Here is a 27291-nt window from a genome sequence, read left to right on the forward strand (position 1 = left end):
AAGGTGGTTCGAGAAATCGAAGCGCGGAAGTCAAAGCTGTGGCACCGGTATCCAAAGTTGATCGATAGGACATTCAATCAAGATTCCACATGAGGAGCAAGCAAGCAAACGCAAGTACTAGCACTAACACATGGCACATATGAATCTATCTCGAGGCACGCGCAGGAGAGCCCCGCTGTACAATACTATCTACAGAAACATGTAAATAAATTCTAATCAAAACCCCCCCATTAAACTCCAAGTGTATCATTGGTTTTTCTTTTTCCTTGGGGAGCACTATTCGCTCCATTATTGATACACATGGCCACACATCAAAAGCAATATGACCATCAAACCGCTTGTCACAACGCCATGCTGAGCCACAGTTACCACGAAAAAGAGAGAGCGGACTTGCTCTCATTTTGACTGCGTCATCTCGACGCACAACGCCGAATTTCCCTTCCCACCTCTATCGAACTTTTTGATTCCCAGCTCATCTTAATCCAGGTGCCTAGTCCCTATTCTTCTTAGGTTTGACCAAAAGCAGAATGAATAGGCCCGCAACCAATAGCAGTAGCAAGAGTATAACCTTCCTCTTAATACTCCTTTTCTGATAGCCAGACGCTATTATCAGCTCTTTATCGGCAGCTTTGACTTCTGTGTTCATGCGCTCAACGTTATAGTCGATCCGGTCCAGCATGGTGCCCTGGTCAATGATCATGGTCTGGAGATCTCGGAAAAGGTCGGACAGCTCGATGATGCCTTGTGCGATTTCTTCGATTTCTCGCTCCCGCTGGGCGATGGCGGTGTCGTTTGAGTGCAGCGTCTTTTGCTGCATGGCTACCTGTAGCGTCGATTGGGAGAAGGACCGGTCGGCATCTGATTCTTGAAGGGACGGGTCCATGTAGGAAGAGCCCGGCATTGGAGATGTTGGACGGTCAATGGGACTGATTGCGCCGAGGCCACCCATTCCGCGGAGTTCTAATACTTGTGGTCAGCAAATTGGGAGGAATCTCAAGGTGCCATCAAGAACATACTCTTGAGATATGCGCTCTGCTTCTTTCTAAAGTTTGCACTTGCATCTTGGACCCTTGTGGCAAGGGATATCTGTATGTTCTTCGCCATTGTCTCCTCGGCTCTGCTGATGCTGTCGGACTGCTTCGACTCGCGAACCATGGCCTCAAGCTTCTGGATCCGCTGGTGGCACTGGTGAAAGCCCTTTGTGATGTCTTGGGTGAGTCTCTCGATCTGCACCTCCTCGGCCCGCTTGGTCTCGTCGTCGTCGAAGCCCGGGAGCACATGCGTCTGGTGCAGCTTGTCGAGGCGCTGGCTCTTTGTGGCAATCTCGGCGAGCAGCTCTGTGATGTCGTCCGAGATGTCCGACCACCGCGGCGGCAGCAGGTCCATCTCGATTACAGCGTCGCCATCATCTTCGAATGCGCCGCTCGAGAGCAGCCCGCGCCGGTCTTCGTGCGCAAAGCTGCTGCTCGAGTAGGCGTCCGAGAAGCCGCCCTGGGCATATTTGGATCGTTGGTTGGGATGATGAGCGTACGACTGCCGGTAGGAGATGTAGCTATACGGGTTTGTTTCCCCAGGGTCAGATATGACAGACGCACTCAATTAGGCGAGAATGCCTTGGCTTGGGGTGTTCGCATCCGAGCTGCAAGGGCCTGGGGATGGCGGCATAACGTACAGGTTTGTGCGGTCGCGCCACATGGCGGACGCTAAAGGGGGGGCGTCTGGTGGCCTGTCAGGAGAGAAGCAAGTCGACGATGGATGGAGCGGCTCGAAATATGGACGCAGTATTCCGGGACTTCACGTAATGACGGGCATGATTGAACACTGAGATGGTCGACCTGCGCCAATGCTCGAAGCTGGCTGGATGCATTACGACACTGCTGCGGCGGCATATAGGCACTCAGCGCTAGCCCGAAGCGGACGATGGCTGTCTGAGTTTGGGAGCTCAGGCCAATGCAGCTGAGGGACCGTGGGCGGTGTTTACACGTGTCACGAGCGTTTCTGGCCATGACGGGTATATCTCCCGGGCGTCAGCCCTCTGTAGGTACAACACAGCCAGTATGTAGCATCACAGCTGAGTACCTGTATACAATACTCACACTCACAGCAACGTCTCATCATGGGAGTTCAAGTCCAGTCCTGTTCAGCTCGTCCCAATCAAGCCAGATGACCTGCACAGTGCGAGCCGCGGTCCTAGCAGGTCCCGGACAGGCCTTCAGGGGCCTCCTAGGCTAGCCGAAACGGCGGCAAATGGCCTGCGACCCAGTCCTAGCATGGGGCCTGCCTCAGGATTGATACTGTCTGTCGATTCTGCCTTACGGGTCCCCTGACAGCACGCTTTAGGTGGCCCGGCCTTCGTCTCTCTCCCCACGTCAACGACGACCACAAGCAAAAAGCTTCCGCCTTCGCTAAGACGCCACTAACGCTTGCTGTCGTATTAAACCGGCCCTCTCTGCCTCTCTCAACTTTCAACTCTACACTCTTTGCTCGCTCTCCATAACCCCTATTCACAATGGTGCGTGGCGCGCAGCCGCCCTCTATCGAGCTGTCTCTGCATGGTCGCTACCCCGCGACCGTGGAGGGCTGCCCCCCCCAAACTTCAGGAGCTTTTGTGTGGCTAACCAGCGAGCCCTCGACAGGCTGATTCTCTTACCGAAGAGCAGGTCTCTGAGTTCAAGGAGGCCTTCTCTCTCTTTGTAAGTCTCTGGATGGTCTTTTGCGACAAATCTGCAGGCGATTTGGGTGCTAATCTGGTGGCTACAGGACAAGGACGGCGATGGTACGTAGTGGCTAGTGACGCGATACTCCTCTTTCCCCTCCTCACCGTCCCCCCCTATTTGTGCGAACCATTATTGGAGCACCTGAACCTGCGACACCGATCGAAATTCCACCGACTGGCAATTTTTATGACGAAGGAACGGGCAAGAAACTAACAGACGTGATTTCGCAGGCCAGATCACCACCAAGGAGCTGGGCACTGTCATGCGCTCTTTGGGACAGAACCCCTCCGAGTCAGAGCTGCAGGACATGATCAACGAGGTCGATGCCGACAACAACGGATCCATCGATTTCCCTGGTATGTCATTAGCTGAAACACATGGGACGGCTGCCGAATACGGGCTAATCTAGAGCGGTGAAGAGTTCCTTACCATGATGGCACGAAAAATGAAGGACACTGATTCCGAGGAGGAGATCCGAGAGGCTTTCAAGGTTTGTTTTTCACACACTTGTGTGCATGCTTTATTTTGAAACTAATACTTGGCAACTAGGTCTTTGACCGTGATAACAACGGCTTCATCTCAGCTGCTGAGCTGCGCCATGTCATGACATCTATTGGCGAGAAGCTCACCGACGACGAGGTCGATGAGATGATTCGCGAGGCTGATCAGGATGGTGATGGCCGAATTGATTGTGAGTTTTAAGTCGACAGAAGACGTTCTATATGTTTATCCTCAGATTTTAAGAGCTTTAGCTAACCAAGATTTGCAGACAACGAGTTTGTTCAGCTCATGATGCAAAAATAAGGGACTGTGTTTGGAGTTATTTGCGACTAAGCCAACTGTTGAGCCTTGTTAGAGGCCATGGATATGGTTAATTCTTATGGCGAGACCCAGTTGTTAGCACGCACACAACCTGTTTTTTCTTTAAGAAAATCAACGAGTTGATTTTATTCCCTATACTGTCAAATCTACAAGCGATTCTCGAAATTGCTGGCCTGTCGAAAGAGTCGTGATGTTCAATTCTGGTAGCAGTCTAGGTAGATACCCTGGGCCTTTCTATGGATACCATCAAGTTATAAACCAGCGGCTTGCCGCGTACGCGCATGTGTGGGCAGCCATCTCTTGAACAGAGTGGGCAGGCCGTAGATCGAAACGTAGCACAGTAGGACTTGCTGTTGATGCTGTGTTGGTCACAAGACCGACGGAAGGCAGACGAGGAGCAAACAAGCGTGATATCAGGCTTCTATGATACCGAGTCCCCCGTTCAAAGAGAGTCAAGTATCACAAGTGTAACCATGCTCCTTGGTAGGCAGCAGTTTGTAGGCAAGTACAGTAAGGAGCCTACCCCGGTATACGCTTATAGGCAGCCATTTAATAAAATTAACCTAAAAATACAAAAGTACAAAAAAATTGCGCATATAGGCGATCGAATCACATATTACCGTGAAATTAATGTTGTGTAAGTCGTGAGGTACCGTAGCGGAGGTAGCATTTTGGAGGCTCATTGTTGGAAGCGGGAAAGGACTTGGCAGTGCTAGCGGTACAAGGATCGCCGGGCCATTGCTTTTCCGCCCGCATCCCTCGTGTCCCAGGTCCATGATGCAGCGTGGCCTGCCCCACGTCGAATTAGACCCAGGTACATTGCCAGTACGGAGCGTATTAGGGAGCAGTAGTGCTGTAGCCAGCGACGCTGGTGGCATTGCGATTCATACACGTTCCACGATTCACAGCTGTCCAGCTCAACGTCGAGGCTCGAAGCCGTTCTCGCCATTCCGCCATAGGTCAGCACTAGCCGGTTCGCAAGAGGGAGCCTGGGAATTGCTGGTGCGATACCACTGCTTCTGCCGCCTACCGCCTCTGCCGTTCCTTGGATAACAACCTGCGAGGTGGCCCAGTCGCCGGGTCGAGCTCTTACTTTACCCCAAGATGAGTTCCTGTGAGACAGCTCTGGTCATCACGTTATTCGCGTTGTGAGGTCCTGACGGCTGACGGTTGCTCCTTTGTTTCAAATTACAGTAAAGCAATTCATCCGCAACGTGCGTGCGGCGAAGACGATCGCGGACGAGCGAGCGGTCATCCAGAAAGAGAGCGCAGCGATCAGAGCCAGTTTCCGCGAAGAAGGCCACGACCACAGCATACGGTGGGTTATTCAATGCCGAACCTCTGCGCATCCGAACAATGAATAAGAGTGCTCATTCGTGAAAATGGGAAACAGCCGTAACAATGTCGCGAAACTCCTCTACCTCTTCACCCTGGGCGAGCGAACCCACTTCGGTCAAGTCGAATGCTTGAAGCTCCTTGCGTCTCCGCGATTTGCAGACAAGCGTCTTGGCCATCTTGCTACAAGCTTGCTGCTTGACGAAAAACAGGAGGTCCTGACACTGGTGACCAACTCTTTGAAGAAGTAACTTGCCCGCCCCCTCCCCCCTTTTTTATTGCTCTGCGATTCAGCAGTAGACGGAGTCTAACTATGGCCTTAGCGATTTGGGACACTCTAATCAATATGTTGTCGGACTCGCCCTCTGCACTCTTGGAAATATCGCGTCTGACGAAATGTCGAGGGATCTGTTCCCGGAGATTGAGAATTTGATCTCGACCGCAAACCCATATATCAGGAGAAAGGCTGCACTCTGTGCCATGCGAATATGTCGCAAGGTGCCTGATCTTCAGGAGCATTTTATCGAAAAAGCCACCGCTCTTCTCTCAGATCGAAACCACGGCGTCCTTCTCTGCGGACTAACCCTAGTCACGAGTCTTTGCGAAGCAGATGAGGAAGAAGGTGGCGAAGAGGGCATAGTTGAGAAGTTCAGGGTCCTTGTACCTGGACTGGTGAAAACGCTAAAGGGTCTTTCGACGTCAGGCTATGCTCCGGAACACGATGTTACAGGCATCACCGACCCCTTCTTGCAGGTCAAGCTTATACGACTGCTGAAAGTGCTGGCTGTTGGCGATGCCCAGACGAGCGAGCAAATCAACGATATCTTGGCCCAAGTAGCAACGAACACCGACTCATCCAAAAACGTTGGCAACTCGATTCTTTACGAGGCTGTGCTTACCATTCTGGATATTGAGGCTGATTCTGGCCTGAGGGTTCTCGGTGTGAATATTCTGGGCAAGTTCCTCACCAACCGGGACAACAACGTTCGCTACGTGGCGCTCAACACCCTCATCAAGGTGGTTGCTATCGAGCCTAATGCGGTACAAAGGCATCGTAACACAATTCTGGAATGTCTCCGCGACCCTGATATCAGTATAAGGAGAAGGGCCCTCGACCTGAGCTTCACCCTCATCAATGAATCCAATGTTCGGGTACTCATCAGAGAACTCTTGGCTTTCCTCGAGGTTGCAGACAACGAGTTCAAGCCAACCATGACTAGCCAGATTGGAATCGCTGCCGATAAATATGCCCCGAACAAGCGATGGCACTTTGACACCATGCTGCGCGTCTTGTCATTAGCAGGCAACTACGTCAAAGAACAGATTCTTTCGTCATTCATCCGGCTCATCGCCACCACCCAGGAGCTTCAGACATATGCAGTACAGAAGCTGTATGTTAACCTCAAAAAAGACATTACTCAAGAAAGCTTGACCCAGGCTGGCGCTTGGTGCATCGGCGAGTATGGTGATGCCCTGCTCAGAGGCGGGCAGTATGAAGAGGCAGAGCTTGTTCAGGAGGTCAAGGAGGCTGATGTCGTCGATCTGTTTTCGCTCATCTTAAACAGCAGCTATGCCAACCAGGTATCCACAGAGTACATTGTCACAGCGCTGATGAAGCTCAGCACACGATTCACTGACCCCGCCCCGGTGGAAAAGATTAGACGCATCCTGCAGACACACCAGACTAGTTTGGATGTCGAGGTGCAGCAGCGAGCTGTTGAGTACGGCAACCTGTTTGCATTTGACCAGGTTCGTCGAGGAGTGCTTGAGAAGATGCCTCCGCCCCAGATCAAGGAGGAGTCTAGAGTGCTGGGTCGGGCTCCTTCAAAGAAGGCCAAGAGCGCCAACAGGAAATCCAAGATTATCAAACCTACCGAGCAAGACTTGCTGGATATCATGGATACACCAGCAGCTGTGGCTGCGCCTACGAATGGATCCCAGGCGACAAACTCTGATCTTCTGGCTGATATTCTTGGAGGCGTATCGACAGGTTCTGGGCCTGCTTCTCCTGCCCCTCCGCAGTCTAATATTACTTCCATCATGGATCTCTTTGGCTCGGGATCTGCAGGCTCGCCTTCACCCGCACCTGCTTCGGCCGGTCTCGATATCATGTCCCCTGTGGCATCCCCGCCACCACAGCAGTCATCTCCAGCAACTCAAGGCCAATGGATTCCCTGCTACAATGCTAATGACCTGAACGTAACCTTTCAAGTTCAACGCAACGCCGAGGGACTTATCCAAGCAACGGCTCGGTTCCAGAACATGTCTGGTTCGGCGGCTCTGTCTAATGTTGGATTGCAAGCCGCGGTTCCCAAATCTCAGAAGTTGCAGCTGCTGCCCATCTCTTCGGCAGAGCTTGGACCAGGAGCGGATACTACTCAGATGATGAGAGTAGCCGGATGCAAGGGGGTAAGCAGTTTTCTATTATTCCTATTTTTCCTCTCTTTCTAATCTCTCAAATTCTTCTTCTTGACATCATATGCTGACACTGATTTCATGTAGCCGCTACGACTGCGACTGCGTATCACGCTCACTCACCCTGCAGCGGGACAAGTGGTGGATCAGGTGAACTGGGCAGAGTCATCATAAGCGGGAACTTGATTACAGCGAGCAGTTTACGTTACTGGGCTTTTATAGTGGTTTAATATGGAACATAAATACGGAGGTACTTGCGGAGCGGTTGTAGATATCAAAATTTCAAGGGGAGTAGGTACATTAAGTGAAGGACGATCTGAAGATGTATGACGGGGCCGACTGGTCGAAATAGGCGTAATTGCGTAGAAACATCAATGAGATTTGGTCTACTCTGAAATTAAAAGGGTGCTGTGATATTATTCGTCGTCAGTTGTAGATACTATAAGCTTCGGCTAGTCAGTCCGCATAAAGTGAGCCGTCGATCTGCTTCGGGATATAGTGCCAATTCTCTGTTAAAGCTCGATGACACTGCACTTACGACTACGCAACTTACAAGACATTGGTACATTGAAACAATCAGCCGATGCTCTACAGAATCTTACCCAACAGATCCTTTACACGATTGGCAGTGCCTCTGCTTCACCCTGGCTCTTCACTCTGCGGGCGGTCATTTAATAGCTTAGGCGCAGCAACCATGGGAAAGCAGCGAGAGGGGCATCTTGAGAGGACCGCGGCTGAGCCGAGAGATGCAGTAAAAACCCCCTTTTCTCTTCTGATATGTTTCCTGTTCTTCTTGTTTTCTTGACGAATATTTTTTTGGGGGGAGAAAGGTATGCTGATTTCTCTTATCAGGATTTCCATGAGGTGCGGCTGGGTCGGGTTGAGCAAGTCAATGAGAGAGTGAGGCTGTTTCGACTAGATCTTGTATCTGGTCCTATAAAGGCAAGTCAAGCCAATTCCCTTTATTTTAACATCATTTATTCATATAATCATGATGATCCGAGCAAAATTAAATAAATAAATGCTAACAGATAAACAAAACATTCAGTTCTTGCCCGGCCAATGGCTCGACACATACATCCCCGACGTGCCCAAAGCAGGCGGCTTCACCATCACATCCGCCCCTTCAGCCGCTCTCACGGGCCCATCGCCGTACTTGGAGCTCGCGGTGCAGGAATCGCCCGAGAACGAACCCGCGGCCTGGCTGTGGCGACCCGTGGGCGAAATTCTGGGCGCGAGGCTGCGTGTTCGCGTGGGTGGCAGGTTCGTCTTTCCTCCCCAGAGCGGCGGCGAGGGTGTTGCTGCTTCTGTTTTGAAGAGAGTCGTTTTCGTTGCTGGTGGCGTGGGAGTGAATCCCCTGGTGAGCATGCTGAGCTACATTGCCGAGGGCCATGAGCGAGATGCTGCCGCTCTGGATGTGAGCTTCATGTACGCAAGCAAGATGCCAACGAGCGGCAATCTCTCCGATATTGTCTTCCTCGATAGGATTACTCGGGATTTTGGAGAGGGTAAAGTGAAGGGCAAGGTGAAGCTGTTTATAACAGCTGCTAGAGACGTTGCAACTTCACAGCAGCAGCAAGAGACGAGATATATCAATGGAGCTCCAGTGGAGATGCAGCCGCGCCGCCTTACGATTGCGGATATTGGCGAAGCAATTGGAGGCGAGGACCATGAAGGGACTGTTGTGTATGTGTGTGGACCGCCGCCAATGACGGATGAGCTGGTTGAGAAGCTCGCGGCGGTGATGGATTCGCGCCGTGTTTTGACGGAGAGATGGTGGTGACGGGAATGTTCATTTCATAACAGCTGCAATAGTTGACTAGCTCATCAATGGGCGAGAGATATAGTCACGTCAAGTGTTTCATATGCAGAGCTGAATTCATGATAGCGATATGTATGTATATATGCCCGTATGCGCACGCGCGACCCCAACGCCCATGGTATCAATCAATACGGCCGTCCCAGTAGTCCAATTTCGCTGGCAATTGTCCTCCCCCTTTCCATCATATAAATACTATTTGCGCAAAAAGCTCATACCACCCAGCGAACCAAAGCGAATACCAATCTTTAATTTATCTCTTCCCTCAGCAACTCATGAAAACAAATCCTCAGCTTTTTGTCTCCTTTTCGGCTGATTCGCATTGAATAATTCCTTGCCGGCATTACCTGACCCAAATTTACCAGGGAATAACTCTTGCGCGTTGGCTGCTCCCTTTATCGAAAACCCACTGCCTCCGGTTCGCTGAGAAGCAGCACCTCGAATGTTTAAGCCATCGCCTGTTGATTCGGCAACGATCTTGGGCATGTCCTCCTCTTTCAAATGAGCCGAGCCAATGGACTTTTCGAGCTGGTCTAGCATTCCACCTCCCCCTCTACTAGACGGCTTAGTAGGGAAGAGCTCTTTCGATCTAGATTCGCTTGCGAGGCGGCCTCGAATGGCCCGAGCCTTTTCTCTATTACCTGACGAGCTGGCAAAGCTATCCATAGCTGCATCTCCATCACCGTCGCGGCGAGGGGACGCTGATCTGTCCCTTCTGGAGGTCGATCGTCCAACACTGCGGCCCGAGAATAGCTCTTTACCGCGATTACTTTCTTGAGCTGATGGTCTGTCATCCCTGGAAGCCTGCGGCGCATCGTCGTACATGCTTGCCTCAAAAGTCTCCACCGCATCGTCTGAATAGCGTCTTCGTCGCCCTGATGATCCCCGGTTGTCGCGGCTATCACGGTCACGATATCGAGAGCGATTTTCTTGGTACCGCCGTCGCCTTTCTTCAGGATCGTGCTCGGGGTGCAAAAGGTAATATCGGCTGCGAAGCGCCGCGCCAGCCTGCTTTCTGTCGGCTTGCGTCGCAAAGCGAATCTGTAGAGAAGTTTCGGGTTTCCCTTCGAGAGCCTTGGCCGGGACAGACTCGCCAACGCCCAACGCCGTCGCATCTGCAATGTCAATAGCACTAAGAGCGACAATTGCATCGCGCGCAGAAGGTTCGGAGCTGAAGACGAGGTTTGCAGAGGTATCGTCGATCCACTCTACCCGGTCCACAATCCCGTAATGGGCCTTGACATATGATTTGATGTCGTCGGTGTGTAGATTGTCTAGGCCTTTTATGTGAATCTTTGTGGGAACAATGGCGTTTGACGCGTCGTCCTCATTCACTTCTCCATCATCAGCCACTTCGCCTGGCTCTTCCGGCTCGTCTGGTACCAAGATATCGTCGCCTCGGGGGAGATCTTCATGGATTTCCTGGAAAGCCTCGCCGCCGGCGCCATCGTCCATGTCGATGTCCAAATCCATGATTCGTGCTGAGTGGTGATGGACCAGGCACAAGCGGAGAAAGTAGGTGGCGGATGCAGAGTATAAGATTGACTCGGGATTGGAAGTGGTGAGCAGGAAGAAGAGAAGAAGAAAGAGATGCAATCGGAATAAAAGCAGATGATATTAGAGGAGGAGCAAGATTGGCTTTTTGCTTATTTCTAATTCCAAGAAAATGCAAAGCGATGCGCAAATGGCGAGCAGCAGGGGATAAGACGGAGAGATCGCTGAGTGGCAGAAAGGCGGCTTTGCGACGCGAGACCCGGGCTGGCGGGAGAGCAGCGCGGCTGTTTGGGCGGTGACGGCGCTTGTGCTCTGGCGACAGGCGCCGCGCATGCGCTGCAGAGGTACCTGCAAGCGCAGCGGTACAAGGCGCAGCTCCAGGCGGTACCTCTGCCTCGAAAAAGGACTCGTGCGCCTTAACACAAGCCACCTGTGGCGCTCGCGAGCCCCGCGACCCGAAAATCCCACCGTCGAGATTCCAGGCAATTGATCACGACGCAGCTCCCGCCCAGCTCCAGCACGCATCGTCTCATTGCGACACCAACTCGCCAAAGCGGCATCGCGGCTCCTACGTGTATCTTCGTATCCCTGCGTAACTCATTTTGTATCCGCCATCTTCTCTGCCGTCGTCGCCGCATCTGCCCCTTCGCTGCGGCTCAGTCTGTTGCGCCTCCACAGACCACTCATCGCCAACCCCACCAACAATGTGTCGTCTCTCATAGACAGCTCTTCTTCCCATCACGATACTCCAATGTCTTCGGATCCCCGCAACGCCCTCAGCGCCCTCCTTCGGGCCGCTGATATCGAAGACCACGAACAGATTCTCAACGCCGCCAATGCTGCCCTCAAGGCCGACAGGACCGACCATGACGCCGAACACACCAAGGTGGTCGCCCTCCTGAAGCTCGATCGCTTCGACGATGCCCTCCGCATGATCAGCGGCGGGGGAATCAAGCTTCAGGCCGTCTGCATTCTCGAACAGGCCTATGCGCTGTACAAGACCGGCAAGCTGACTGAGGCTTCCGATCTGCTCGAGACACGTGGCTTGGAGAAACGAAGCCTTCGGCACGTTGCCGCCCAGGTCGCTTACAGAGCCGAGAAATTCCACAACGCCGAGAGCATTTACAGGCACCTGCTGGATACAGAACCCAAAAACGAAGAGAGCGATCTCAAAATCAACATCACCGCCGCTGTTGCTCAGAGCCAATGGACAGACATCCCCTCCTCTAGCCTGGCAGTGGCCCCCGAAACGCTGGATACCTTTGAGCTGTGCTACAACATGGCCTGCGGCGAGCTTGCTCGGGGAAACACAAGCGTTGCCCTTACTCTCTTACAGCGCGCTGCCATGCTTTGCGACAACTCAGACGAGCTCAGCGACGAAGATAAGAAGATTGAGCTGAGATCTATCCGCGCCCAACAGGCGTATCTGTTTGCCAAGATTGGAAAGCCTAGTTCGGCCCTGGAAGTCTACGAGATGCTCGGTCCTCCAACGTAAGTAGGATTCTCAACTAGCTCTTTGCTCTTTTTCTGGCTCAGTCAAATCTTCTAACATATTTGGTGCTACAGCGGCAAAGATGGCCGTGACTTCGCCGTCATTACCCAAAACAACCACTTTGCTCTGGAGGAAGCCGGCAATCCATTCGTGCGCCAGCGGAAGGCAGAGTCCTTGATGGCATCAGCAGCACAAAGCGACCTCTTCAGCTACCAGTCCAACATCCTCAAACGAAACAACCTGGTCATCGACCTTGGTGCCTTCAAGACCAAGGGCGTCGCGGAGAGGACAGAAAAGACTCTGACCCAGGCAAAGCTCCCTTCAGCAAACCCGCAAATCAACATCTCCTCCGTCATCAATGCGGCTGCTCACACTCAAGGTCTGGACAGCAAAGAGGCTCTTCGGAAATTGCAGGCCTTGGCGGCTAAGCGTCCCAGCGATGTCGGCATCGTCTTGGCTGTCGTGCAGCTACAGATAAGGGAACAGCAGGGCGGCGCTGCTCTGACGACTCTCACGTCTTTCCTCAGCCGCTTGGAGAATTCCGAGGATGCAAACGATATAGACACCCGCTACAGTCCTGGTATAGTTGCCCTGACGGTGTCGTTGATGCGATCGCAGCGGCGGGAATCATCGGCCAAGGCTGAGCTTGTCAAGGCCGCCAAGTGGTGGCAGAACCGTCCCACCCATTCCGTCGGCTCACTCCTCCTCGAGGCTGGAATCGAGCTCATGCGATCTTCCAACACAGACGACTTGAAGTTGGCGGGCGCATCCTTTGACAAGCTATTCCGAGAGGCACAGGAGTCCGACATTGCTGCGGCTGGGCTGGTAGCTGCCTTTGCGGCATCTGAAGCCAACAAGGTCAAGCAATACTCGGACAAGCTGCCGCCCGTCCACGACCTCATTAGCGGCATCGACGTGGACGCCCTCTTCGACGCTGGCGTGGCCGTCGCCCGCAGCAACACCGCCTCCAAGAAGCGACCAGCCTCAGACGAGGCCAACGCCGAAAAGGCAACCAAGCGACGAAGGAGAAAGCTCCCCAAGAACTACGTCGAGGGCAAGACTGCCGATCCAGAGCGATGGCTGCCCCTCCGCGACAGGTCGTCGTACCGACCTAAAGGCAAGAAGGGCAAGAAGAGAGCCGGAGAGGCCACGCAGGGAGGCATCGTCAAAGAGGAGGAAACGCTCGGCCTTGTAGGTGGAGGGGGCGTCAAGGTGGAAAAGGCACCCGCGCCTTCATCGAACAACAAGAAGAAGAAGAAGGGCAAGAAATAGATGCTCTCTTTTTCTTTTTCTTTCTTTTTTTCTTTTTTATTGTAATCATCTTGAAGCCAGGGGAATCTGATATCTAGTACATATATGGATGGGTGGATGTTGCATATGAAGTGAATAGGAGGAGGGGAGCTTAATTTAAGAAATTCATCAAGAGGTCTGGTTTATTTAGGAAGAGGAAAAGGAAAAATAAGAAGAAATGAAATGTATACCATCTTCTCTCTATCTTGTCATATGAATTATCAAAATCGTCAAAAACATTCATCATCACGGCAGGAAAAACAACAAAAAGAAAAATATGCGTCAGAAAAAGTTCTATATATCTCAGTTCCTGAGTAGTATAATATAATATAGGTAATATATAAGGTATATGATATGATGTATGTTTTCTCCACGTGGTCTCATACGGGGTATATAAGCCACACCAATTTTCAAAATGATTAAATAGAGACATAGAGAGTGTGTATGTAAAGAAAAAAAAAAGGAGTAAAAGAGAGAGTGTGTGTGAGACGGCTGATCAGCTCAACAAAAGAGAATGTGTGTATGCCAAAGTGCGCAACCCTTTTTTCTTTTTCATGTCGGTTTTTCTTTTTCTTTTTCTTTTTCTTCTCCTGTTTCTTCAGCTCAAAGGTATAATAAAATGGTAGTTGGAAAAGAGAGTGAGTGAAGAAGAGGAAGAGAAAGAAGAAAGTGAAAAGCACACAAAGTAAAAAAAAACATAGAAGTAGAGACATCAGAGGTTATTTCCATATGCAGCCCCCCATCATGGTCAAGTAAAAAAATTGACGAAAAAAAATGAAATAAAGAAAATGAAAGCCCTCCTTTTGGTTTCGCCGTCACTCGCGAGCTCCACGCTCGAACAATAATAATTCGCTAAATAGACATACATATTCGCACTCTTCTAAAACAGGAAATTCTGCACTCGCCATTTCTTCTATTCACTTCGCTTTGGTTTTCCATTCAGTTCATGCATTGACTGCTTGGAGAGGTCGATTTGGTAGAGATTCAGACCCCTCAGCCTCTTCATTTGCGGGCTCTTTTTTTCGCGCCAGATTTTCCGTTTTGCGCTCTAATTGTTTCTCGTCGTCTTGTTCCAGCTCCAATGTGGTATCTTCTTCATCCTCGCTTATAGCCGCTTCATCGAGAGCCAAGCCCTTTGCGCCATTCTCATCTTCTTCTGTTTCCATGGGGGGCAGAGGAGATCTTCGTCCGTCGGAAAAGCTCACTGCCACCTCACTATCCGCATCTGAGGGAACCGCCAGCCTTCCGGCCGCGGATACACTTCGATGTTGAGCAGACGAATATTTCCGGTGGAGTTCGCGGAAACTTCTGGCCGTAGCCGTGCTAGCACTCGCGGCAGACGCTCTCCGATCACGAGACTCACCATCGCGAGACTCGTCCTCGACTTCGCCCTCGCCATCGCCCTCCTCTATGGGGGCCTCAAGAACAGAATAAAAATCATCATCAACGTCTTCGTTCGGCATAGGAGCAGGTGGCTGATCACATGATTGCCGATTGCTTTGCTGCTGCTGTTTTCGAGCCAGAATCTGCTCTTCATTGCTCAAGACCTGCAGCTCGGTGCCGAGGTGGATAACGGAGGCCTTCTTTCCGTGAACAACAAAGCTTCCAGTGCCTCGCGCCAATGTACTGTCGCGAGCAGCATCTTCTGAAGACGCGGCCGGGCCTCCCTCCCTGCCTTTCCTGCTCCGGTGGTGGGAGAGGTGACCAGCACTCTCCCTAAGGGTGCGTTGGAGACTGCGTCGAATCTTGTTTCTCTCGAATTTATCCCCAGATTCAGCAGCTTCTCCGGTAGTCGACGTGATAGCCTTGTCGGATGGATCCCTCCCAACTCTTCCATGCAGCAGGCCAGCTTGTTTCAAGAATTGTCGTTCGTCGGCGTCCACTTCGTCACCGCCTGCGCGGTCAGACTTGACTGATGCCGCCTCGTCTTCGTCATGAGGCTCGAGCTGCGTGCTTTGTATCTTGCCTAATGGTAGCTGCGCAGGGGATGCAGTAATACTTGAAACGGAGCCGTGTCTGATGCTTCCAAGATCGGCCTTGGGCGTTTCTTGCACTTCAGGCGGTGGGTACACTTCACTCGTTGGCCGTGTTGCTGGCCGTGTTGCGGGAGGAGATGCTGGTCTAGCCGGATCTTGCAGCTCCAAGGTAAAGTCGTCCTTGTCCGTGAAGAAGGGTAGGAGATTTTCTGGAGCAGTCGACTGTGGTATCTTTTCGGACACTGCTACCGACGCCTGGGATTGGGATTCGGGTCGTTTACCTGCGGATGGCTGTGGTGCTGAAGACACGCGACGCTCTTCAACCGCAAGTGGGACTTCGGCCGCAACGTTCTTCTCCGTAGCGACTTCTCCGTCTTCTTTGAGATCCAGAACCAGGATATCGCGGTGACATATTTCCTTCCAAATCTCCATTCGCGCCCACCGAAGCTGCGCAGACATGCGGGCCGCAGCCAGAAGAAGCTGTTCTCTGGTCCTCGGTTGGATAGGCGCAAGTATCTGCAGATGGCGAGCATTCCTGAGCTGGTTCTCCAGAGCCTTCTTGGAGTCTTCAATCTTTTGATCTGCCTCGGCAATCTTTTCCTGCATAAACTCACGTCTCGCCAGTTGAATATCTTGAGCCATCTTGTAATCAATCCGGCTCTTGGCAATCGATACTAGACCAGTTGGGGTGTCAACAACTTGAGTGGCGTCGGAGCTCTCAAGTCTTCTAAAAGCCCGACGACTGTGGCCGTCATATGTGCCTCCACCAACGCCACGCATCTTCACGCCGGATGTTCCAAAGGCAGCGGCGTAGTTGAGCTTTGCCAGCCAGTCATTAAGCTCGTTTTCATCATCGGCTAGAAGAACTTCGTCCAAACCCCCCTTGCCTCACGTAGATGAAAGCGTTCTTATGTTTTTTGTACGAAGTGTCAAGGAGGGCTACGGCGCCCTTGGTAGACATGAGGGCATCGGGCTTAAACTCTTCCAGCGGAGGCTTGAAAGTGATTGGTATCCCATCGTGTCCTGCTTTGATATGGCTGTCATACTGGTGCATGAGGTTCTTCACCCAGCCGGTGTTGCGAAAGAAATAGAGCTGAGCGCCAGTGAGAATGGCTCCCCATTCCTGCCATGGAGATCGCGTCTTTCTCTTTTTGGCTTCTTTGCGCCACAAAAGGCCGACTTTTGTGATTTTGATGTCGACGATTCCGGGGGCATCGTCTGTGTTCTCTAGAGGGTTATCGGACATGAATGCGTCAGGACGAGACCTCGCGGAGACGATTTGCAAGACACCAGTCCTGAAGAATGTCTTTTGCAGGTCCTTGAGATTGAGGGACTGCGCCGAGCCCATGTAATTATACTGGTCTTCCAAAGGTATGGTGGCCTTGAGATTCGGTCTCAAGACATCTAGGTTTCCGTCAATGATGAGAGTATAGGGGTCGAGGGGCTCTTTTGCCGCCCGCTTGGCAGGATCGGCCACAGGGGCTGGGATGGCAAGTTTTCTCTTCGTCTTGATGCTGCCTGGGCCATGGCGCTCGCTGTTGACATCAAGGTCATCTTCAACATGGATGAAAGGGGTATAGCAAATGTTGTCATAGAAACACTCAAGGATGTCGTCGAAGATGCCCTCCCCGCGAGTGTTTTTCAGATAGTCTGTCTTTTGCATTTTGTGCTTGTTGTTCTTGTTGAAAACATCCGTATGGAGAATAAGCAGAGAGAAGGCGATGAAATATGCCTGATCGGGAGTAGAGTAGATGCCGGGGTTGCATTCGTGATAGCGATTCGCAAACGCTTGCAGAAATCGGTCAATCTGCTGCGTCTCTTTGGGGAGCTCAACCTCCATCAACAGCTTGCGAATGGCCATGTCCATGGGGTCTCCGAAAAAGCTTAAGGTTCTCATGAAGCTTCTCAGAGCAGCGACAGAGAAGGGATCTGTTCCCTTTGACAGCGCAGCAGCTACAACACCTCGGCTAATCATGCCTTCGATACGGGCAATATACTTGGCAGGAGACTCATCCTCGAATCGCTCTGGAAGGACGACAGACTCTTCTCTAGGTAGCTGGAGAGAATTGGTCTTGGACGCGATAGATCCTGGCGTGGCGGGCGTGAACGAGCCTTGCCGGCTTAGATCGGAGTTCTGGCGAAGACGAGTCAAGCCCAATAGGTCGCCAAAGCTCTTGCGGCCGATGGAGGTTGATGTTCGCGGAGCAACGGGGGGGAACGAGATGCTCATCGTTGGAATCTCTGCCTACAGAGCTCAATGTAGACGATCTGCCCCGTCGCATAGGTGTCCGTGTGGGAGAGGAGTGGTCAGAAGGAGGTCCACCGTTTGCATTGAAAAGGGCAATGGCTGGGTTTAGCTGAGGGCCTTGTTCGATTTCGCCGGGATGAGTGCCTGCACTCTGGGCCGAAGTTGGGCGCGGTGTGGCCTCCACGCCCAGCGATGTAGTCGAGGATCGATCAGTCGCGGCGCCGCTGCCCTCTTGTCGAAGGTGTGCAAAAGGAAATAGCGGTTCCGGGGGCTTCTTGTTTCGCCTTAATTTGCTGAAAAAGGGCGTAGAAGGCAATGGCTTCTTGGGGGTGGAACCAAGGCCGGTGTGAGAGACACGATCAGTGGAACTAACATCTGATCGTGAAGATTCAGACGGTCGAGGCGCTATGTTGAGTCCCGTGCCGGCGGAATCGACCGTGGTCTGGGTCGACGGCCGCGGCGATTGAGGCTCATCCGTAACGCTCAGCGAGGGCCGTCCTTGGTCGCCTGTAGACTTTCTAGGCATGGGATCGTGGTGACGGCGGTTGGCACTGCTGGATAAAGGATCGTCACGAGGGATGTCCGTGGAGCGCCGCAGCATGGCGGCCAGTCCCAGGCGGGAGGCGGATTTCTTTAGGTTTCCCATTTCCATGGTGGGAGCTGTGGTGATGATGGCAGGAGCTAGACACGAGGGGAAAAGGGCACAAGTCAGTCGCCATGAGGTCTCGCTACGTCTGGACAGAGGGGAGGGGTCTGGTTACGTCGAGGGACAGGAGGGGGCTTCTCGGCCGCTTGCTTGACTCGGAGAGACAGCTGAGAATCGGAAGCATTTCGAAATCGCAGGACGGAGAAGCGCCGGTGCTTGTTGGACTGCGGCTGGACCGGCGGGGTGATGGGACGATCCAGCGAAGTGTCAGATTCGCGGCTCTGCGGTCGAGATGTCGCGGACTCGGGCTCGGGCTCGGGTTCAGTGGCCTCTTCTGGCACCTTGATCTGGAGCGGCAGTTCAGGGACGTCGTCGGCTTGCGGCGCAAAGGGTGTGTTATGGCGACGCATGTCAGTCTCACTGGCCATGATGCCGCGGCGGCGTAGAAATGGCATGACGGCGGCCGATGCTCATGATCTACAAGGGCTCGCCTGGCCGCTGGAGATTCCGGTGCGGCCGCTGAGCTTCCGACAACTCGATTTCGATTCGATTCGCTTCGCTTCACAATAGAATAGAAAGGAGCGACGAGAGACAGAGGGGAGTGGCGTGTCCCTGGCTAGCTGAATGCGCCCGGCGCGTCGAGAAAGGGCATTGAGCAAAGGTCGTTGGAGCGTCTGGAGATTGTGCCGGACGGATCTGGTCTGAGATGCAAGGTGGACGCAAGAGATGAGAGCCCCAGGGGGTCCGTTCAGTTCAGTGCGCAAGTACCGGTACGCGAGCAAGAGCCAGCATCGACGCCATAGCCTTAGCAGAGATGATATTGCATGGATGGCACCAGCAGCAGTTCCCACGGTGGAGAGGCGTCCTTTGCAGGCCCAGGGGGTTGGGTTGGCATTTGCTCAAGGGGGCCACAGCTCCTAGTGGACGCGCGTGTGCTTCGTAGGAAGCTGGCGGCACGGCGTTGCAATTGGCCGCTGCAGCACGAGAGGCGGCCATGAGGCTGATGCGCAGTGGATCCTCGCCCCCGTCCAGAACACTGGCAGAAGCAGCAGCAAGCAAGCAAAGGCCGCTATAATAAGCTATACACGGACTGCTGCTAGTCATCGGGCAGCGCCTGGCGATTCAGAGGGGGAATGGCGACTTTCGCTACTCATGTCATCTTCTCACAACGTCCGAGTGCCACACCATGCCACGAGACGCGGTGCTGACGGGTGTGGCGGATGACACGCTGCGCTACAGCGCATCCGGCGTGCTGAACCTTATTGGCCTCTGCGCTCTACCGATGCGCCGTATAGAGTTGCATGGACATGCCAGTTGAGCAGTCCAGTAATCCTGCCCACCTGGGACGTCTGGATTACGAGGTCGCGGCCGCATGCCAAGGCGTTTTCCCAGCGCTTTTACGGCGGGCTCATTCATGCATCACCCCCGGAAACAACGGGCTAACTGCGCAAGAAACCCACTCTGGCAATCGGTACCGGTACGAGGCCCTCAGCAGGAGCTCTCGCTGCTCTGTCGACTCCAGCGCTCGCTGGGCACAGCCCCGCCATCAGGTACAGGCTACCTCCGGGCTGGTACGTGTATTCGGTAGCCACGCGCTGCGGCCCCTAGCACGCAGTACATGTGCCCCCATGTTCCCTCTACTCCGTAAATTCTCCGGGGCCTCCATGTCTGCAGCGGACACCTGTTGCTGCTCCAGGCTCTAGAGCATCGCCTAGCACTGGTGCTGGAGCATGGCAGCCGCTATTGCGTCCCGGTTTCTTCTAAATTATTGCCTAGAGCATAGCCTCGCCGAATCGCAGTTCTAGTTAGCCACCTCCCAGTTGCAACGCTCAAATCCCTAATATCAATTACCACCACCTTATTTGCTGCCGCTACCTAAAGTACCTGCGCTACCACTAACCTACGACGCAAAAAAGAAAAAGTCGCCTCCCAGCAGCTCCATCGTCAGCGCCATGTACATTGAATAATCGATCCCATTTCCTACTTGTCGCGTGTCTCATAGCAATTTGCTCGACATCACTTTCATTTCAGTGACCCCGCCGAGCCGAGTCGCTCGCTCCAAACCGAGATGAAGGCGACGGTCGCTCCTCTGGTGGCCTCGTTGGCGCTGCTCGGCCCAGCCTATGGCGCGGGCATCTCAGCATCATCGCGAGTCCCCTCGACCAGCAGCCACGGCGCCAACACGGCCGTCTTCCCGTTCCTGACGAAGCTCCGCGATAGTGCCATTGAGTTCATCTTTGGCCGCCACCCCTCCAAGGCTGCTCAGCCGTCTCCTCCCAGCTACTCGCAGTCTCGATACGTCAACGAGCTGGTCCTGCGATTCAATGTCTCGACTGCCGTTGAAGAGGCCGCTCTCGCCGAGGCGACTTCTCGTCTCTTCCTGGACGTATGGGCCTTTACCGATCAGTTTGTCGACATTCGACTCCATGCCGACGAAGTTGGCCCGCTGCTCGGCCTCCTGCCTCGGTCTCTCCAGCTATCTCAATCGACGCTGATCCCCGATCTGGCCGCCGCCGTCTATCAGTCCATGCCTTCATCCAAGGACACCACCATGGCTTCGGACAGAATGACGTGGGCACTGGCAGAGCCCCTGAGGCCTGCCGATAATCTCTTCTTCCAGGACTACCAGCCGCTACCCGTCATCATCCGCTGGATGCGCCTCCTGGAAGCCATGTTCCCGTCATATGTCAAGTATATTACGATTGGAAAGTCGTTTGAAGGGCGAGAGATACCTGCTCTCCGCGTGGGAGTCCCGCAGCTCGCCGACCCCAGCAAGCCACGAAAGATGATTGTCGTCACAGGCGGACTCCACGCCCGCGAGTGGATTTCAACCAGCACTGTCAACTACGTGGCATGGTCATTCATCACCTCATTCGGCAAAGAGCCAATGATTACAAAGTTCCTCAATCACTTTGATATTGTCTTCATTCCGGCGGTCAATCCTGATGGCGTGGAATACAGCTGGCAGGTCGACCGTCTGTGGCGCAAAAGCCGGCAGCAAACCAACCTGCGGTTCTGTCGAGGCATGGACTTGGACCACACATTTAGCTTTGGCTGGGATAGTGCCGAGGCTCAAAGCGATCCATGCTCGGAGAGCTACGGCGGAGACAAGCCCTTCCAGGCCGTGGAGGCTGCCGAGCTCGCAAACTGGGCTGTGAACCAGACTGAGAATAACGTCAAGTTTGTGGGTTTGCTGGATCTCCATTCATACTCCCAACAGGTTCTCTTCCCATATTCATACACTTGCGACACCGAGCCGCCCAACCTGGAAAACTTGGAGGAGCTTGCCATGGGAATTGCCAAGGCAATTCGTCTGTCTAATGGAGAATTATACTCGGTCACTTCCGCCTGTGAGGGCGCCGTGGCTTCCAAAGATGCCAAAGTCCGCGATCCCGTGTGGTCTCGCATCGAATCGGGCGGCGGGTCTGCCATTGACTGGTTCTACCACGAGCTGGGCGCGCACTTTAGCTATCAAATCAAGCTTCGAGACACGGGGAGCTATGGGTTCCTCCTCCCCAAAGAATACATTATCCCCACGGGAGAAGAAGTATTTGATGCGATGAAGTACTTTGGCGACTATCTACTGGGAAACAATGGCATTGAGAAGACAATACCAGGCAAGTACATGGAGGACGAGGAGGACGAGGCAGAGGATGAGGTGGAGGAACTAGGCGTCGCAGATGTGGAATTCGACGACGGCCAGCAGGACACCTTGCCAGTTCAGGAGCTACGGCGGCGCAGATTACGAAGATGAGATGTTTTGATGTACGTTGCTGGAATTGGCGTTTTTTTCGTGTTTTTATTGGCGATGAGTTTTTTAATTCTCTCTTCTTCCGCCCATCATGATATCCTACATAATTACTGTTTGAAGAGCAACACTTGTAATAAATTAATTACAAAAAAAGGAAGAAGCAAACAAAATGACTTACATGGGCCGTTTTATTCTGTTCACAAACTACATGAGAGAAAATTCCTAGGCACAAAATTCATACCTAAGCCCACAAACACATGGCGGGAAGAGATGGTACGTGGGCAATCATAGCTTTGAGGCAAACATTTGCGGTTTCAGTTCAGGAGCAAGGGGGCTTCTATTGTGGCCGAGAAGATTGTTACAGGGCGACGGCTGAAACAAGCACGCGCCTTCTTGTCAAGGCATTTCTTACAATGAAAATCGTAGTAGCATCTGGATTAACTGAATTGTAATTCTATTTTCCTCTAGTAAAGTAAAGATTGGTCTATCTCGCAAAAATAAGAAGCTCAAGTGAAAAAAAAAGGCAGATGTAGAAGAACTTAGTTGCTTGTGATAACCAGGTAAGAGGTGTAGGCAGCCATCAGCTTGAGAGCAAGATCCGCGGCACCGGAGAAATAAGCACCACTAGAAAAAAAAAATAGCAGTTAGAAAAGGGGGAAACTCGTGAAATTTGCAATTGTTGTGCTCAGAAGACTCACAATGTTCGGCCCTTGGGGCCAGAGTTGCTGGTGTAGCCGTAGAGGTAAACCACGCGGCCAAAGGACCATGTGGCGCCGAGGAGGGCAGCGGCGACGGGGAAGTTGAGGCCGGCGATGAGAAGGGAGCCGACGGCGGGGACGAGGTTCTCGGTGTAGTTGTTGTGGGCGCGTTGAGCTGGGATATCGAGTCAGTAACGGGTGTTTTTGTGCGGTTTTGGGTGGTTTTATGCCACGATTCAGTTTCGACTCGCATGCCGTTCATCGAATGAGGCAAAGAATTATGAGTTTCAGCTACGAAGGGCATGGTTTTTCCAACTTACCGCAGTTAAACTTGTACGCGTTGGGGTCCTTCTCGGCCTGCTCGTGAGAAGCATAGGCGTTGGGATAGGTGACGCCGCTGGCCTTGCGGAACTTGCCGGTGCGCGCCATGTGCAGGACGTTGACGAAGAAGGCAGACGTGGCGGCGGCCAGGACGAAGCTGTGCAATGATTTAGCAATTGAACCAATGGGGGTGTGATGGTGTTTTTTGGGAGGGCTTTTCTATTAGTGATGGCGTGTTGCTGAGACCTACCCGTATGAGTTGGAGATTTCGAAAGCAAAAGGCATCTTGGGCAGCTTTTTGTGATGTGTGGTGAATGATGGGATTGAGTGTCAATTCTTGGTCAATTCGAGTTGATTAGAGAATGGGAGAGAAGAGGAAATGAGCTTGGTAGGTAACAGGAGCAGCAATGGCGGTGGGCATCGATGTCAATTTAAGCATTCAATGTCCGCAACCTCGGAAGATCTCGTCGCTCTCCCCTGACTCGATCCATCCGAGCCCGACTCGAGCCAAAGAAGGAGTCGATGCTCGCATACGAGCCACTAACACGCAGCACTTACAGCAGATGCTACGCAATAGTCCATCACTATAGCTGCCTACCACTAGTAAATAACTGGCACTTTGGTTAGCTACAGGCTACGGGTTTCAACGGGCTTCAATTCCTGACACTTTGAGACAATCGCCTCCACCAACATGATACCTGCTTCAAGGCAGTAGTTCAGTTGAGTAGCGGGTGGGCTAAGCCGCGCAAAAGAGGCCCCACCACCACAGCTACTGTATACGTGGTTTTTTCTTTCTACGCCTATTCTTTGTTTCTGTCCTTTTCCAGTCCAATTTTTTTTTTTCCCTTTTAAGTCGGGCATCGAGGAATTCCGAATGCCGCTATTCCTTGCGTTTCTACCCTGCGTGGAGACATGGATAACACGGCAGATTGGCCTCCTTGGTCTAATAGTTTTTTTTGCCTTGTTCGTTGCGGAGTGTTTTTGAAGGATCGTGTAATGTTTCCTTAATGGGCATTGCGTGTGTATTTACATACGTACGTAGCTACGCTGCCTTGCATTAGACAAGCCTACAGTACACTTTGATGTTGGCCAAAAGATGGTCCCAACGGAGAATTGTTGCTTTAATCTTTTAGGCTGTCAGCTATACGCGGATTCTTGGACGCTCAAGGATCTGCACCGGTGCTTTACTTGTTCGGGCTCCATACAGATAGGACGGAAGCGGATGTCTAGAACTCCCACGCATCTCAGTATCGCAAAGCTGCTGATACTGATTCAAGCCAACTCGTCATTCCACGTAGACAACTTGCATTGTTAACAGAGCTTAAGATTTCAAAATCTTTTCTTTTTTTCCCCCCATTCTAGGAACAACAAAACAAGCCAAAGCTAAAACTCGGCTTTCAACATCCACCGACGGTCCGCATCACACCCCTCGGACCTTCGCCTGGCGACATCCGCAAGACACATCCGCATCACCGCAAGACGCATCTTTCGCGCGTGCCTACTTGTACAATGCCAAAATGACACTCTTGTTTTTTTGTTTTTATTTTTATTAAGACCACTTTTTTTTTCCTGCTCCCTTTAGCGAGGCTCAAAACTAAAACGTAACCCTTGCGCTTTAGTTGCATCCTTGAGGGCATAAAGGATGCTCAAAGTCCGCCGCTCTAAACGCCAAAAGTCCGCCTCGCTTTCGCTTCGAGCATCGGTATCAGGCATTCGGGCTTCGAGCATCAGACTCACCACGCTCAGCTCGCTCCTTCGCAATTGATTGTCATGCTTATCAAACACATTAATAATATTGCTTTCATATGAATGAATCCTCATGAGTCACATTGTGACGCAAAAGTAAAGCAAGACGCTGTTTTGCCTGGTCCATGTATAAGTTCGGATGTCGGGGGACTTCTGGTTATGACTCGGCTATCGTCAAAGAGAACACGCAAAGTTAACATTAACAAAGGGCTGCCAAAGGATTGGCTGCATCGTCAACTAAACTTCAGCCCTCTTCATCCTGTACACCTCTCTGCTGGCGGCCGCCACTCTAGCCCCAGCCCTTCAAACACGCGCCTCTCAGCCGTTTCCATATCAGGTGCCGGTCCTTGCTCCGAGCTCTCCAGATCCACCCACGAGCCGTCTGCACGTCTCCGGATGCCGCTGCTGTCAAACTTCAACCCCATCTTCGCCTTACAGTAGCGTCGAAGGTCTCTCTGGAACGTCGTCTCTCCACTCCATCCAAGTATCGCACATCCAGCCGTCTTCCAGGGGCTGATGATGATGTCTACTCTTCGGTGAGGCGCCGGTGCACCTCCGTGCTCTCTGCCGTCTCTCGGCTCTTGCCAAACTACCATTGCCTTGTCTAGGGTATCAAATCCCGACCCAGCAGAGCGATCTTGACCACGCCATGGCAGAGGGGCTTGTTCACGATTACTATTTCGCGTCCAAACACTCAAAGTATGCTTGATGAAAGAGCTCTTCTCTAGGCTATAAATCAGCCTTTTCACAACGTTGAGTGTTTGAGCTTCGTCGGGGTGGCTTATGATCACATCAACGTCACCGCTCTCAGCCTTGCCTCGCCGGTAGCTGCCAACAATTACCATTTGGAAGCCTGGGTTGATTCGCCGGGCGTGAGTGAGAATTACATTGGCAATGGCTTCCGTCTCTGCTCGTGGGATCCTGAGCTGGAAATCGTCATAGTATTTGACGCCAATCTGCTGCGCTCTTTGCAACGAGCTCCATCCATGCTCTACGATGTCATCGAGATCTCGCCACCCTAATCGTACAAAGAGAAATGTTTCGTTAGCCCTCAAGCCGCTTCCACTGTGACAAGTCTTGTAGAATTAGCATACCTTTCTTAAAGAATTCGCGAGCAGTCGTATCCGCAACTCCCCATATCTCGTAAAACTTTCTCAGCACAGTTAGTTCGGTGTTGACTGCAGCCGCCTTGGTCTCTGCAGTACATCCATCGGCCATCCACTCTCGGTATAGCTTTTCAATCTTGCCCCCGCATCCAGGCAGTCTTTCTATCTCTGCAACGAAAAATATATTAGTTCTTTCATCTTATATTCAATTTCCAATACCAATGAGCGAGAATTCGCATAGGCAAACCAACTTACCCTGTGGTCGCTGAATCAGAAATGGATACGCAGCCAAAGACGCAATCGACGTAGAGTACGCCCTCACACCAACCTTATCTCCCTGTAGAAGCCTCAGCTTACGAACGTCCTTTAGTTCTTCGATGAAAGCAGCATTTGGCGGGTTGACAGGAGAAGGTCTCTGGCAAGAATACGTCGTATGGAGAAAATCAGGAATCGGCGGCAAGGGAATATCATGCTCCGACGTGGTCTCGCGATACAGCGTCGGTGGCTCTGCTCGTTTTCGTCCACTTGGAGTGCTTGGAGAATGTGTTCGTCGTCTTGCTGCCTGCGGTGAATGCGGGTTGGTGCTGATTCCCTGTTGGTCCTCGGCAGCACGAGCGAGCACTGCTGAGGCTCGGCCCTTCAATCTTTGTCTCGACGGAGAAGTCTTTGGAGTTGTGTCCTTCTTGGGCTGAGATGGCAGTTTGCGGCCTTGGTAGAGCAAATAGTCGTCGACGGGCAGCGCAGCGTCTTGTTCAAGAGAATCCAACAGCCATGCCAGCTTGAGCACCAGAACAACATCTCTTTGCAGCCTCAATACATTCAAAGAAACGCCGCCATCTGTCTCATTTTGGGGTTTCAAAGCCTCTGGTCCAGATAGTCTCGGACGTTTCGACGGCGGCTCTTGGGCATCATCATCATCTCGTTCACGTCTGCTGGCAGAGGCCACTGGTTCTGTCGCAAGCCTAAGCCGCCTCAGCTCGAAAAGAGCGCGCTCCGGTCTGGATATCTTTCCCAATATAACGGCAGCTTCCTGAGAATCGTGAGTCAGAGTAGGTATCTTGTCCTCCAACTGGCGCCGCTCGTCCTCTTGTAAGTGAGTAGGAAGCAAGAAGATGCGGGGCAGCTCAGGAGCCATGGCTCAGGGCCTTGCGCGAGGTCGGTGTAAGCGTCATTTCACGAAGTCACAAGTAGGAGAGCACGGAGCTCTTTTTGTATTTTACCGTGCCAGCTCGTCGAGCAGAAAGTTCAGGCGCTGTTGGATTTGTTTGTCGTCATGCAAACAGCTGCGTGAATGGCGGGATGGAAACTCTCCTATTGGCTCTTTAACCGGTTTAGGAAAGTTTTTGCCCCACCAGGTTCATTGTTAGGTACCTACCTATACAAAAGATGGGACGAAGACCAACCATTTGGTTTTG

General features: G+C 52.4%; 12 protein-coding genes across 12 annotated transcripts; 5 read left to right on the top strand and 7 right to left on the bottom strand.

Moving 5' to 3' along the window:
* Nucleotides 1–490: 490 nt before the first annotated feature.
* On the bottom strand, nt 491–1695 carry TrAtP1_010970 (uncharacterized protein; the record flags this gene model as incomplete). The annotated part of the gene is made up of 3 exons (XM_014092400.2): nt 491–960; nt 1017–1552; nt 1673–1695. 3 exons carry the CDS (start codon nt 1693–1695, stop codon nt 491–493), a joined length of 1029 nt encoding a protein of 342 aa, XP_013947875.1.
* Nucleotides 1696–2334: 639 nt separating this feature from the next.
* Nucleotides 2335–3801, top strand: TrAtP1_010971 (uncharacterized protein). The gene is made up of 7 exons (XM_014092401.2): nt 2335–2512; nt 2637–2693; nt 2761–2776; nt 2948–3073; nt 3137–3207; nt 3267–3408; nt 3487–3801. Exons 1-7 carry the CDS (start codon nt 2510–2512, stop codon nt 3519–3521), a joined length of 450 nt encoding a protein of 149 aa, XP_013947876.1. The 5' UTR covers nt 2335–2509; the 3' UTR covers nt 3522–3801.
* An 842-nt stretch (nt 3802–4643) lies between these two features.
* TrAtP1_010972 (uncharacterized protein) lies at nt 4644–7463 on the top strand (the record flags this gene model as incomplete). The annotated part of the gene is made up of 5 exons (XM_014092402.2): nt 4644–4653; nt 4734–4857; nt 4933–5121; nt 5198–7283; nt 7377–7463. The coding sequence occupies 5 exons, from the start codon at nt 4644–4646 to the stop codon at nt 7461–7463; spliced, it is 2496 nt and encodes an 831-aa protein (XP_013947877.1).
* Nucleotides 7464–7815: 352 nt separating this feature from the next.
* On the top strand, nt 7816–9144 carry TrAtP1_010973 (uncharacterized protein). The gene is made up of 3 exons (XM_014092403.2): nt 7816–8040; nt 8142–8231; nt 8338–9144. Exons 1-3 carry the CDS (start codon nt 7873–7875, stop codon nt 9070–9072), a joined length of 993 nt encoding a protein of 330 aa, XP_013947878.2. The 5' UTR covers nt 7816–7872; the 3' UTR covers nt 9073–9144.
* A 237-nt stretch (nt 9145–9381) lies between these two features.
* Nucleotides 9382–10581, bottom strand: TrAtP1_010974 (uncharacterized protein; the record flags this gene model as incomplete). The annotated part of the gene is made up of 1 exon (XM_014092404.2): nt 9382–10581. One exon carries the CDS (start codon nt 10579–10581, stop codon nt 9382–9384), a length of 1200 nt encoding a protein of 399 aa, XP_013947879.1.
* Nucleotides 10582–11353: 772 nt separating this feature from the next.
* Nucleotides 11354–13366, top strand: TrAtP1_010975 (uncharacterized protein; the record flags this gene model as incomplete). Its single annotated transcript, XM_014092405.2, has 2 exons — nt 11354–12093; nt 12169–13366. 2 exons carry the CDS (start codon nt 11354–11356, stop codon nt 13364–13366), a joined length of 1938 nt encoding a protein of 645 aa, XP_013947880.1.
* A 962-nt stretch (nt 13367–14328) lies between these two features.
* TrAtP1_010976 (uncharacterized protein) lies at nt 14329–16140 on the bottom strand (the record flags this gene model as incomplete). The annotated part of the gene is made up of 1 exon (XM_066114924.1): nt 14329–16140. The coding sequence occupies one exon, from the start codon at nt 16138–16140 to the stop codon at nt 14329–14331; it is 1812 nt and encodes a 603-aa protein (XP_065971021.1).
* A 70-nt stretch (nt 16141–16210) lies between these two features.
* TrAtP1_010977 (uncharacterized protein) lies at nt 16211–17335 on the bottom strand (the record flags this gene model as incomplete). Its single annotated transcript, XM_066114925.1, has 1 exon — nt 16211–17335. One exon carries the CDS (start codon nt 17333–17335, stop codon nt 16211–16213), a length of 1125 nt encoding a protein of 374 aa, XP_065971022.1.
* Nucleotides 17336–17408: 73 nt separating this feature from the next.
* On the bottom strand, nt 17409–18709 carry TrAtP1_010978 (uncharacterized protein; the record flags this gene model as incomplete). The annotated part of the gene is made up of 2 exons (XM_066114926.1): nt 17409–18289; nt 18370–18709. 2 exons carry the CDS (start codon nt 18707–18709, stop codon nt 17409–17411), a joined length of 1221 nt encoding a protein of 406 aa, XP_065971023.1.
* A 680-nt stretch (nt 18710–19389) lies between these two features.
* Nucleotides 19390–22437, top strand: TrAtP1_010979 (uncharacterized protein). Its single transcript, XM_066114927.1, has one exon. It carries the CDS (start codon nt 20323–20325, stop codon nt 22006–22008), a length of 1686 nt encoding a protein of 561 aa, XP_065971024.1. The 5' UTR covers nt 19390–20322; the 3' UTR covers nt 22009–22437.
* Nucleotides 22438–22544: 107 nt separating this feature from the next.
* On the bottom strand, nt 22545–23309 carry TrAtP1_010980 (uncharacterized protein; the record flags this gene model as incomplete). The annotated part of the gene is made up of 4 exons (XM_014092408.2): nt 22545–22629; nt 22704–22878; nt 23024–23181; nt 23275–23309. 4 exons carry the CDS (start codon nt 23307–23309, stop codon nt 22545–22547), a joined length of 453 nt encoding a protein of 150 aa, XP_013947883.1.
* Nucleotides 23310–25024: 1715 nt separating this feature from the next.
* On the bottom strand, nt 25025–27011 carry TrAtP1_010981 (uncharacterized protein; the record flags this gene model as incomplete). The annotated part of the gene is made up of 3 exons (XM_014092410.3): nt 25025–25788; nt 25865–26044; nt 26132–27011. The coding sequence occupies 3 exons, from the start codon at nt 27009–27011 to the stop codon at nt 25025–25027; spliced, it is 1824 nt and encodes a 607-aa protein (XP_013947885.2).
* Between the last annotated feature and the right edge of the window lie 280 nt (nt 27012–27291).

This window comes from Trichoderma atroviride, chromosome 6 (assembly GCF_020647795.1).
Source record: "Trichoderma atroviride chromosome 6, complete sequence".
NCBI classification, from domain to species: Eukaryota; Fungi; Ascomycota; class Sordariomycetes; order Hypocreales; family Hypocreaceae; genus Trichoderma; species Trichoderma atroviride.